We start from the raw sequence: 12,797 nt of genomic DNA, 5'->3' as shown, positions 1-12,797 counted from the left end.
CCGGGCCGGGAGCGGCGGCCGCGGGTTCGGCCGGGCCCGGCCGCGTCACCGCTCTCGGCTCTGCCGGCTCGGTCAGCGCCTCGAGGGAGCCGCTGCTCGCCGGCCTTTGGAGGCCAGCCCCCACCCCGGCGCGGCCCGCCGGCCCGGGCACTGTCCGGTGACGCGCCGGGGCGTTGCGTCACGCTGCCCTGAGGTCACGGGCAGAGCGGAGCTTCGGCCCCGTCCCCCAAAGCCTCTCGGTGTCCCCACGCTCCGGCCAGGCCGAGCGAGGCCCCCCGGGCAGCGGCGTGGCTCGGGGTGTGTCCCCGGGCCCCCCGAGTCCCGGGGCCGGCCTGGCTGAGCCCGGCGCGGCCGCTGCCCCGCCGGCTCCGTGCCGGTGCCCGGTGGCTGCGCGGGGAGGGTTACCGGCTTTCAGGGTTCGTTGTGGCTCCACCGGGACACGGGGTTACTTTGTTTCACGGCACGGTCACCCTGGAGCCGCGGTCGGAAAGGGGCAGCTCTCAGCGTGGCCGGGATCGCCTGCACCCAGGAGCTTTTTGGAATAAATCCCACTTGGTGTAGTGTTTGTGTACTGACAGTGACTAAGTAGAGCAGGCCTGGGCGTTTATTCAGAAATGCTACTACTGCCTCTTTTGTCATCAGGAGATTGTTTTTATGGTGAAGCATTTTTAGGCTTCGTTTTTCACGTCCACTGCAACTTGCAGGGGTCACCTTTTCTCTCATCACATTTTAACAGGGTGACCCTTGCTGGCAGGAGCACAGAAGGTGTTTGTTCTGGGGGCTTCCTCAGCTGGTCCCAGCTTTGCTTACTTGTGGTTCTGCTGGGAGATGACAGGATGGAAATTTGGCTTCAGTTAGGTTGGAAAAGACCTCTGATGTCATCAGGTCCAACTTTTGGTTTTCATCACCTGTCACCTGGACAGTTCCCTTCTAGGGAATGTGACTCCACCACCTCCCAGGGCCCAGTTCCAGTGCTTGACCACCCCTTCTGTGAACAGATTCTCCCAAAGTCTGACCTGAACCTCCTGTCAAAGCCATGTCCTGCCATCCTGTCACTGGCTGCCTGGCAGAGGAGCACCTGGCTCCAGCCTCCTTTCAGGTGTTGTAGAGAGAGGAGGCACTGAGCCTCCTTGTGTCCCAGCTGGATCCTTCCCCAGCGCCACTGCCTTTCTCTGGACACATTCCAGCCTCTCAATGTCTTTCTTGAAGTGAGAGGTCCAAAACTGGACACCACCCTCCCTGTCCTGTGTCCCCTGTCCTCAGCCCTCATCGGTGTTGGGCGGGAGGAGAACAGAGTAAGCACAGAAAAATAGCAGTCATGGAAGAAAGTGGGGAGGAAAGTCCTTGGTGCATAATCCTGCTGTGCTGCCAGCACACATCACACAGCCTGCCCTGCCCTGCCCTGCCCTGTGTCCCAGCACCACCACATTAAATCACTTTGTTCTTCCATAACCCCTCTGATGGGATCAGCCAGGCACCATCCAGGCCTTAAGACTTAAATTGTATTTGAGAATAAATCTAAATTTAAGACAAAGCCTGGCCTATTTTATAGTAGGGATTATGTGATGTGGTGTCTGCAGGGGTGTGAGAAGTCTTGGCTCGGGAGGTCACTTCTCCTCCAGTCTTCTGGATGTATTAACTCACATACTCAAGCCTCCCTGAATTAATTTGGAATCAAAGGTCCTGCCTTTTCCATTTTAAATACAATTGAAAGGATGTGTTCAGTTAAATGAAAAGGTGACATTTGCATGGCTGGTAGTCTTGTCAATCCTCTGTAAAATGTGATAAAAATCAGCATTTTTTCAGACACATTAATGCTGATTGGGATGACCTGAGCTCTGGAGCTGTGATTGGGTTAGCCAGTGCTTATTCCTTTAAACACACGGGCCTGTAAAACATTTGTCTCATCTGTCAGAGAGTAAACTTGAAATCCTGACTCAGTTTCATGCACTGGAGCTGTATTTTAAGGTGGAGGAGGGGAAGAAGTGGAGGAGGAAAGATTACCATAAGCCTGCCTCCTGCAGAGTTATTATCCCTCTGTGATCCACAGAGCAGGTGGAAAACTGCTGTTCCTGCCTCACCCTGAGCTCCCTGGGACACACCTGAGCTGGTGGTGTTTGTTGCTCCCCAGGCTGGCTGGCCTGAGCTCTTCTCTCTCTGTGATTTGGTATCTGAGTCACTCCTCAAAGTGTAATATCCTTGTTACATCCATTTCTATTTCACTGATACTTGTAGGTCATTCTTCTGCAGTAAATAATGTGTTCCAGGATTTCTCTTGTTTTAAATACCCTTTAGAGAAATGTCATCAATATTTATTTTACTAAACAAGTTTTCTGGTAAAAGTTCTTTGAAAAGCCTCAGCTCTTTGTATTTTATATCATAAAATTGTTTTCAGCAGCTGTTAGTATCATCTGTAACAATTCTCAGATTAGGAGTTTCCATATAGCATTGTGAATCTACTGGAAGTAGAATTTGTGGAAGTGGATCCATGCTGAGTCCAACTCCTAGAAGCAAACCTGGATGGGAGCCCAGCTATAAAAACGTTGGAGCTACAGATTCATTTGTCTCCCATTTACCATGGTGATTGCAAACCCGAGTTGCTGAGAATTATTAAAAACACTGCCACTGTGCCTTCCATTATTTCAGTGCTGTTTTGGATAGAATACCTTGCTGTTTCTCAGTTGATGAGCAGGATAGGAGGAGTCTCCTCCTTTTTTTGTTGTCTCTCTGATGTTACCAATAGGGGACACGTGTGACAGGAATCTGGGGCACAGCACAAGAGGTTTGGGATGCTCTGGTTGTCCCTTTGGTTGGTGTGACCCCCATAGCCACGCTGTCCTACTGCACCCCCAGAACCACCAACCCCTCTGTCACCCCATGGGCACTCTTGGGCTTTGGAACAGCCTGAGGGGCCCTGGGGCTTCAGGAGCAGCCCCAGGAACAGCAAGGGGTGACCCAGACACAGCCCAGCCAGGTGTGTCACAGAGGACAAACCAAAGTGCAGGTGCTAAAGCAGCAGGGTACAGCTGACACCTCTGTGATATGAGCAAATCAGCTGCTGAGAGCACAGACTTTCTGAGTAGCAGTTGAGAGAAATGGAATTTGGAAACTGCCACACCTAAACTGCTTTTATGGGAAATGCTGTTTATAAGCTAGAGCTGGGACTCTCCAAGAGCTGTGGTTACTGACAGTGATGATGTGCAGGAGGCTGCAATCACAACCCTGTGCTCAGAGTCCTGAGGTAACCACTGGGAGCAAATTCTTTAATTCCTTATTTCTTCATTACCTCTTAAGTGAGAAAGGTGGAAGGTGTGTTTTGAAGCATTATGGTTTGTTTCTGTTGAAGTGTTGCATGGTGAATCTTGCTGGCTGTGCTTGTCTTACTGTCAAAGCCATGAGAGATGAGCTCCTTTTGTTCAGCAGGGGGCTAGGACAGGCTGATGTCCCCTGGCAGAGGACATCAGTGGTCACAGAGACTTGGAGCAGTGGAAAGGTCAGCGAGCTCTCCAGGAGGTATTCCAAAAGTTGTTTCACTGGGGTGGCTTTGGTACAGGCTCAGTACATTGGCATCTTTTGCTCAGTTGAAGTCTTGGGTTCGTGCCCTTTTCTTGTTCCAGCCCCAAACATATTTGTAGCTCTCTCAATTTCCATTCTTATATTCTTCATTTTATTCCATCAGGTCTGGAGCAGAAAACTAATTGCAACTTGCAGTTCAAGCTACATTTATTGAAACTAACCTGATTTAAAAATAAATCCCTTGTTGTCATTATTTTAAATTTGAGCAATCTTTTAATCCTTTAAATATAAGTAACTATAAGCATACACAACTTACTTAGTGGTAATTTTTATTATGGTTTTGGTGTTTTTTTCAGGTATATGTCACAAGGAAAACATGCAGAAGCAAGAGAACTAATGTATTCAGGGGCTTTACTGTTCTTCAGTCATAACCAGGTAAGTCACTGGTTTTGTGTGTGTGGCTTGAGGGCAGGGAATTGTTACTCCCAAGATTTTGAGAAATGAATGGTGAGTTCCCAGTGGTAAATGTTTGGGGTAATTGCTTTGTAATCTTTTGTTTTATCTCTTTGTTGAGCCTTTCTCCACAAAGAAGGATTATGCCAGGCTGGAACATGCAGCAGTAGTGTTTGTGAGCATCCAAACAATGCCTGTGTTCTGCTTTCCTGGAGGCTTCTCTTTGATGCCATCAAATTACTATAATTTTTTTATCAGGAAGGCTGAGACTTGATACTGTGCCCTAGCTGTTGATAAAAGCATTAAACCTGCTGCTGCCAAAATTCTGGTTGATGTTTCTTTTTATGCCCTGATACATTCATCACTGCCAGTGTGTGTCTGTTTTGTAGCAAAACAGTGCTGCTGATCTGTCCATGCTGGTTTTGGAGTCTTTGGAGAAGTCGGACACAAAAGTAGCAGAAGACCTTTTAGGTGAGATGACCTCTGCTCTTGGCTTGGTGGCATTTAGTTGTGTTTTCCCTTCACAGTGACTTGTTAATAGCCTTGAAAGTTGCAATCCTTTTTGGATGCCTTCCCAACATGGCCAAGGGTTACCCTCCCCATAGGAATGGACTGGGGGAAACTTTGTTAGAGAATTGTGGGTTCCTGATGACTCTGTGGGCATGCTTGGAACTAAAACAGCTGCCTGTCCTTAAGATGAATCTTAGAACTGCATTAGAAGCAGCAGTTTGTCTTATTTTTGTTAATGCTAAATATTTTTCAATCTTATTGCTTCTAGAAAACTTGGCTAAATTGTTTAGTTTAATGGATCCAAATTCTCCTGAAAGAGTGGCTTTTGTGTCCAGAGCACTAAAATGGTCCAGTGGGGGATCAGGAAAACTTGGACATCCAAAACTACACCAGTTACTAGCTATTACCCTGTGGAAAGGTAAGAAAAATCAACTGGCTTTTCTGTGTTTTCCTCTGAAAATATTGAAAGCATGGTGTCATAAGAGATCTACTTTGGGAATAATCTAAAAAAACTGAGATGGAAATGATTGATTGAGTTCTCCTATTATCTGATTTTTGCATTAATGTCTTCCTAGTGTTACAGAAAAAAAAAAAAGGGTAGGTAGCTCTATATTAGTACAAAATGCAAAACACAACTACTGTAAAAGGCAGGTTGATCCTTTAGACATTGAGGTAGTTTGATTGTGTCATTAAGTGGAAAATTGCCGGGGAGCAAAGATGTTCTGTTGGCAAGTATTTTTGTTTTTAAATCCTGGATAAACATGACAAAGATTGAAATACATCACCTGGCATCCAAAACAGTCTTTGGACTGTAATTAAGTACTTTTTGAGAAGTTGGCCAGCAGGGTTATTTCAAAATGAATGCTGTTGCCTTTGATTTATGAGGCATTTTATCACTTGTGATGGGATGTAAGAGAAACACAAAATGCTCTAAATAATTATTGTACTTGTGGATGATAGCCACTATTTACAGTCTTGTGTTCAAAACATAACAAAGGTGATTGAGAACAGTTGAATACATGCCATTTTTTCTGTGGTTTCTCATGGATAACTGTGCAAGATGGTTGTTTATTTTACATTTTTCAGTAGCTGCCAAGTGATGACAGTGGTTTCATGTAACAACCCTGACCCAATAATGGTCAATGCTGCAGCCTCTGTGTGCCATAGGCAATTCCCTAGCTGCTCTCCTGGGATTTGTGTTAGCCTGATGGCTGCTGCCAGCCAGAAAGGGAGGATTCTTCTCACTGCATTCAAGTTAGAGGCTGCTACAATCAGGATAAGAAACAGTTGCATTCTGAAAGTAAAAGTCCCCATTTTGCAGCCGCCTGCTCACTGTTCTCTTGAAGAGCAAAATGCCTACATTTTCTTAGCCTGTAGCTTTTTGAGTTTCATCACAAAAGGCTCAGATTTTTAAAACAATGCTTTCAAATTCAAAATATTAGCAGCTATATCCAGTTTTGTCATTGCTGTGATTTTACACAATCCTTTGCTTCAGGTTCTAAGAAATCATTGCCATTTCTTACACCATTTTTCCTGTATAATTGCTGTTCTGTTCAGCATATTGAAGTGATTTTAGTTTTGGTAGCAAGAGTGGGCTAAGCTAAAAATAGCAAATGAAAGAAGGATGATGAAGGTGCTGTTTGACTTCTTGGTGCACTTGGTCTAATATGGAATTTCTTGATTCCTGTCCCAAACACTGGTGATAGCACATCAAGTGTCAGCATTCACTTAGGTAAAATGATACAACCAAAGTTCAAGCCAGCAGTGGCTGTAATTGAGTAAACTGTATTTAATAGAAGTTGTTCAAATGTACTTAGGGTAAAATGTTTTATTATCTCCTTTTATAAATTATCTGTAACTTACAAACTTTTTACTAGCTGTCTTGTTTATATACCACACCTATAACTCTTGTTCTTTTACCAGCTAATAAAATACAAACCTAATAAATTTGGTTTTATGTTCAGGTACGCTGAACTGATTTCTTAAAAGCCTTTTCCTTTTTCTTTTTCTAGAGCAAAACTATAGTGAATCTCGGTATCACTTCTTGCACTCGACAGATGGTGAGGGCTGTGCAAATATGCTGGTGGAATACTCCTCGTCCCGCGGATACCGCAGTGAGGTGGACATGTTTGTAGCTCAGGCAGTACTACAGTAGGTGTTAAACTTCTTCTGAAGCATTCTGCTGAGATGACATTATGTGTGGGACCAATCTAATTTAACCACACAGCCTTTGCAAAAGAAACTGTGAAACTGGCCAGAACAACAGGAGAAAACTGTCTGAAAACGGATGTGTTAAGTTTGTCAGACTGGGGAGAAAAAAGTAAAATAATGTATTAAGGTCAAGACCTGAAATTATTAATTAATTTCTTTAGGCATAATAATTTCTTTATTAATTAAATAATTAATTGCCTAAAGAATGAGTGTAATCTGTTTAACTCTGAAAGCACAGTTCTTAGATTTATTAACACCACTTTATGTCTAGTTAGGGTTTATCTATATGTTCTTACAAATACTGGACTCAAGCAGGCCCTGTGTTTAGCACAGAACTTGCTCTCACTCAGGTCCTAAGGGGCAGCTTGTCATGGTCAGCCTAGTCTGTGAGCAGCAGCTTGATGGTTCTTGCCTTGACAGAGTTGCTGCTGGCTCTCATTTTAGGCATTTATTTTGTAGGAGGTGGGAATGCAAGCTATTGTGTGCTTTTGCAGAGCTCATGTAGAATGAAGGTTGACAAAGCCAATTTTACTGTGTTTAATCAGCTGATGGCTTTCTTCAGGCAGGGAAGGCAGCTCATGGAGGAGTCTGAGGAGGAGGTGGAGACAGGACTGTGTGGCAGGGAGTCAGGCAGAGAGTAGGTGTTGGGGGAGAGGGAGGAGGTGAGAGCAAGTTTGTCTCTCTTTTGGCAGCAGTGAGCTGTCATGTCAGATTTGTCCTGCTTTCCATAGCTGGTTGCTACAGATTGCTGTGATTTTAAGCAATAGCAAATCCTTTATGGAAATCCAGTATGTGCAGGACTCAATTTTATGGGGAGAAATGTGTGAAGAAGTTAAAAGATTATTTTTTCAGTGTTTATACAGCACTTCTACTGCATCCTTTACTGGCTTATATGTCAAATACTGTGTAAAATCCTCTTGCATGGTAGTTTATTCTCTAATGAAAATAATTGCAGTTCCTTGCTGTCAAGTGAGGCAGAACAGCCCCAAGCCCTTGCACATGTGAGGGTGCAGAATTAGAGGCCAGCCTGCCATCAAAAATGACATGGCTTGTGGCAGCCTTCCTCGTGCTTGCTGACAGCATTTGTCCCAGATAAAAGCCTGTTAGGCCAGTGGGACTTGCAGAGATTGCCAGTTAAATTAACTGGACCTGAACAAGGATTTGATCTCTTTGAGGGATCGATCTGTTGGGGACAAATGGTTTGGGAGCTCGAAGTACAGCTTTATTGTGAGATTTTTAGGCATGTGTGTCAAGCTATTAGTGGTCCTGATGCCTCGTTATGTTGAGATGGAATAGAATGACAGAGTCAACAAATACTGACAGATACATACTAAATAGTGGAGATGTGTTTGGGGATTAATGGGTCTTTAATTCAGTTTTTAACTCACTAGATCCTGGACCAGAAGATGCCATATCATTTTCATGTGAATTACAGGGTAGCCAGTCGTTCCACATTTTGCAAAGTGATGCTCTCTTTTAGTACCTATCCTGTACAATCTGCTTAGATCCTGGTTCAACTCATTCTATTAATATTTAATGTCTGTTTTCCCTCCCCACCTGCCTGTTCCACAGTGTGTTCTAGTAGTGATTTTCCCCTTCCTCAGCTGATGGCCAGTCCATCCCCAAAGATGTCCATCTCTAACAGTTTCATTTTGCCATCAGTTCAAGCCTGACATGGGTCCTCTATGCACAAGTGAAGTAGATTTTGGCTTCCCTTTTTCTGTGGTGAAACCATTTCTCTGCCCTTTGTTTTTAACTTGGCCCATTCTCTTTCCTTTTTCAGATTTCTCTGCTTAAAAAACAAGACCAGCGCATCAGTTGTTTTTACGACATACACACAGAAACATCCTTCGATAGAGAAGGGCCCACCCTTTGTGCAACCACTGCTAAACTTCATCTGGTTTCTCTTGTTGGCAGTTGATGGGTACAGTCTGATTTCTGTCATGTCCTTCTTGGTTTCCTTTTCAGTTGTTAACTGAGATTACATTTTTGGTTGTTTCCTTTCTAGAGGAAAACTAACAGTATTTACAGTATTGTGTGAACAGTATCAACCTTCACTGAAAAGAGACCCCATGTATAATGAGGTGAGTTACTCACAAACAGGATTTAACTCACTCAACGAGTGAAATCATGGCTGATTGTCTCCAGCTTTATAGATAAGCTGGTGATTTACCTTGCCTGGGTGACTTCTGCCTATATTATTTCTGCCTGTAAATGAAATAATTGCCTTTTTTTCACCTTGTGTCCCTCCAGTACCTAGATAGAATAGGACAGCTTTTCTTCGGAGTTCCGCCCAAGCAGACCTCGTCCTACGGGGGATTGCTAGGTAAGCTCTGCTCGTAGGTACCTCCAGGCTTTGATCAGTGACCTGGATAAAACACCTGTGCTGGAAACAGATAATCTGTTCTAAGCAATTTATAATTCTTTTCATAGCCTGTAGGAACAGCCCCTGCTGTAGAATACAAGATGAATGGGTTGCATGTGAAAGTGGTTGGGGGGTGGGGCTTGTAGACTTTTCATCACTGAGAAGGGGAAAAGCAGTAAAAAGACTCTTAGGGTTAATGTCTGACATTGTGGTATGGCTTCCTAATGTAAAGAAGCATCTTACTGGTGTTAAAGCTTAATTTCCTCAGAGTTCAGTGACTGATTTTTCTCAAACCAAGTATGGTTTGGTAGAGATCTGATTGGTACTGATACAACATGAATGTGTCCAAGGAGGAAGTTCTGAAATTAATACTACCCTTCTACAAGGACTGAAATGGAATAGAGAAAGTCAACCCTCATTTCCTGGCTCTTGAATAAAATGTGCATAAAATTACTGTTTTCCCTGAGAACTAAGCTTCTTTGTAAAGTGACTTGAAGCTTTACCTGCAAACATCAATTCACTGATACCCGAAGCCTGATGAAAAACATGAACATCATGTTTTTACCATCTGTAATTTGCTTTTCAGCAATTCAGGCATCTTTAAATTGATGCCACTGAGTTTCAGACAATTTTTTTACAGCATGATGCAGACTGTGGCTGGTTTTTGAGAGTTTCACTGCTGGAGGTGTGTTTTTCCTCTTTTGGTTGGGTTTTTTTTCCCTCTGAGGGCGCAACTGTAGCACATAAATATGTGACTTTGGGTTTTTCAAGTGTATTCTTAGAGAAGGAACAGTATCAGTGTACAGCTAAGAGTATGCAGCTTCCCAAATCAATATTCATAATGGAAAGCAATGTGGGATTACTGATGTCCTGGTGAGACTCTCCCACTTCAAAACTCTTGGGGGTTTTTTTGTTACAGAAATCTGTACTGTAGCAGGATAGAAGATTAGTTAAAAGTTTTTGAGATGAGAATATAAAACTAATGATTTTGACTGTCCTGTATTTTATTCTAGGAAATCTTTTAAACAGTCTGATGGGAACTGGGGAAGATGATGACACAGAAGATGGTCAGGAAGACAGCAGTCCTATCGAGCTCGACTGAATGTTGTTGTCATTGGGTGCCGTGTAAATCTGATGATTCGATGACTCCAAAGACACTTTTGGAATTTGAATCCTGCAGTTGTTTCTTGGCTCCTAAAAGGGCTCCTCTGGTCTTTTAGAAATGGTTGCTGAAATGTTTATACTGTCGGTCTATATTATTTATGTAAAAAAAAAAAGAAAGAAACCAACAAAAGTAGCCAAACGAACCAATCGGAGCGGTTGTTAGTGGGTTTGCGATCCAGCAGCTGGGACTGATTAAACATAGTCTGCGGTTTCTGATGCAGTATTCCCTTTTGCACAGTCTTTCAATAAAGCATAAACATGGGGCTTGTCCTTCACAGCCTACCCAATACCATCTGTGTTCTGACAAAGCCTCCTTGCCCTCTGCCCTCTTCCAAGGAAGATCTCGAAAGGCAGGGGGAGCAATTGAATAATTGATTTGTGAGGCTGGTGCCAAAAGTACTGCGAGACGAGCCAAGCAGCATAATTTGAGATGCACATCCAAGAGACATTGATACAAGAACTTGCTTCCACTGCCATGAGTAACATGCACACCCTTCATACTGCCTGCCCCTCTCCCCAAGGCCAGGCTGTGGCTGAGCCCACGCGTGTGTTTAGCCGATACTTCCTGAAAAGCACAAGGTTGAATAGCTCTTGAGTAAAAGCCCATCAGTGGAACGCAGGTAATTGGCTTCCAGGTGGATCTCTTGCCTAGGTATAAAAATTTGGTATTGAAATACGTCCTGTGGCTTGTGGCTGTACTTTGGAAGAGATTTTGGCAGTGTAAGTTCCCAGCTGTACGTGCAGGCGGCAGCATTGCTGTGAGCAGAGCAGTTTGCCCTGGGCAGGGTGTGTGTTTGAACTGGGCTGGATGGCAAGAAAAGGGATACTGCAGAGCTTCTGGTTCTTTATGATATATTTATTTTTCTTGGGTGATTGATTCATTTAACACTTTCTGTTAAAAAAAAGAATAAATCAATAAATAATGGAGTAACTTCACCCCCAGCAGTAGGCATAGCCATTCTCCATCTCCTCTGTAATGCAGCACAGTCTGGTACAGGGAACAGGTGAAAGGGTGGGGAAACGCTTTATTTTTTCATGATGAAAATAAAAAGGCTTAGATTAATAAACAGCAATCATGCATGGGGGAGGGATTAATACAAATTTATTGACTGTATGAAAAAAAAGGCATTGACAGGAAGACTTTGTGTTAATTGTGAAGTCTCAAATAAACACTTTATACCAGGATGTGCGATACTGCTGCTTTCTAAGAGTTTCCCAAGCAGAGCTTTACATTCCTTGCTATTTTTTTCACTCTGCATTTCACTGTGGGTCATCCAGCCCTCTGTGCAGTGAAGGTGTAATCCTCTTGGGGTGTTGGGATATCTGGAGCAGATGGGGCTTGCTTTGATATGCAGCAGGTTATGGGAAGAGCTCCCTCTCTGGGCTGGTGCTATGGACATTTAATAAATGATCTGGAACGTCAGCAGAGGTTTAGAACCACAGCATTTCATTGCTTTTGGCTGCCAGGAATGTGCCTGTCAGGTAGCATGAGGTGTCCACAGGCATCCAGCTCATGTCCCCTGCTGTGTCCTGTGTATGTGACCCAGTGTGAGGTTTTTACCTCAGTTCTGTCTGCAGCCTCCAGCAGCTCCCACCGTGAGCTCTGCCTGGGCCCTGACCCCAAAACCCCAGCCCTGACAGGAGGGCAGTGCTCCAGGGCTGGGGCACCTACAGGTGGATATACAAAATGTATATTCAATAATTACAACAGTATATACAGAATTATGTGTGTGTGTGTGTGTGTATAAAATACATACTTGGGAATTTAAAATACATGTATATACACACACATATAAACAGCCTTCTGTGTAGATAATAATTATATACTTGTATTACATATAATTTGTAATATTATTCTTAGTTATACATGCACACAAAACAATTTTTATAGCTACCTATAAACACAAACAAGGAGCCCAGTCTGTCCTCTCCCTGCTTCTGCTGTGCCTGGGTTCGTAAGTGAGTGTGAATGACAGTGTGTGGGTAACATACACTTATAAATACTTTAAATATAAGTTAAATATATAATTATAGTTATGCATACACATGTGCATGCAGATATATGTATGTTTATATGCAATATATACAACTTAAATTTATAAGTATAAATGATATGTATCTAAAGCATGCACATGTGTATATAATCACATATTTTAGAAAACAAAGTATAAAAATGTCTATAAATAAGTGTGTGAAATACATTTAGCTTATGTTTGTAAATTTAATGCCTGAGTGCTACATCTGTACATGAATGTGTGCATATGAACACCTCATACATGCACATTTTATATCCTACACTCTATCTACTATGCAGTTTATAGTTGTCTGAATAGCCAACAGCCCCTTCAAAAAAAGCTTATTTTTCTATTCCCAAGAACCAGCTATCCTTGTGTATGTGTGTGCACACATGAAGAAGTATTATAGAGAAAATACACAGAATATGCACAAATAATAGATAAAATAATACACATTGTGTGCCAGGCTGGGGCGGATGGTTTTGAGGGTGTCCCCCACCCCTGGGGCTCTGCCAGCACTGGCCCCTCTTTGTTTCCATTTGCTGCTTTTAACCCCATCTCCC

The 12,797-nt window shown here is 43.3% G+C and overlaps 1 protein-coding gene across 1 annotated transcript in view; it reads left to right on the top strand.

The window, feature by feature from the left end:
• Nucleotides 1-11,404, top strand: part of GET4 (guided entry of tail-anchored proteins factor 4) — a 12,552-nt gene extending 1,148 nt beyond the window's left edge. Inside the window, exons 2-9 of the mRNA XM_039731914.1 lie at nucleotides 3,873-3,951; nucleotides 4,359-4,440; nucleotides 4,748-4,897; nucleotides 6,492-6,630; nucleotides 8,474-8,614; nucleotides 8,699-8,774; nucleotides 8,944-9,016; nucleotides 10,069-11,404. Of these exons, the coding sequence (XP_039587848.1) occupies nucleotides 3,873-3,951; nucleotides 4,359-4,440; nucleotides 4,748-4,897; nucleotides 6,492-6,630; nucleotides 8,474-8,614; nucleotides 8,699-8,774; nucleotides 8,944-9,016; nucleotides 10,069-10,157 (829 nt within the window). The 3' untranslated portion in view covers nucleotides 10,158-11,404. The remainder of the gene's footprint in view (nucleotides 1-3,872; nucleotides 3,952-4,358; nucleotides 4,441-4,747; nucleotides 4,898-6,491; nucleotides 6,631-8,473; nucleotides 8,615-8,698; nucleotides 8,775-8,943; nucleotides 9,017-10,068) is intronic.
• Nucleotides 11,405-12,797: the final 1,393 nt, after the last annotated feature.

This window comes from Passer montanus, unplaced genomic scaffold (assembly GCF_014805655.1).
Source record: "Passer montanus isolate IOZ18808 unplaced genomic scaffold, ASM1480565v1 scaffold8, whole genome shotgun sequence".
Classification (NCBI taxonomy): domain Eukaryota; kingdom Metazoa; phylum Chordata; class Aves; order Passeriformes; family Passeridae; genus Passer; species Passer montanus.
The sequence above is the reverse complement of the archived record's forward strand: the minus strand, read 5'-3'. Positions and strand labels throughout refer to the sequence as shown.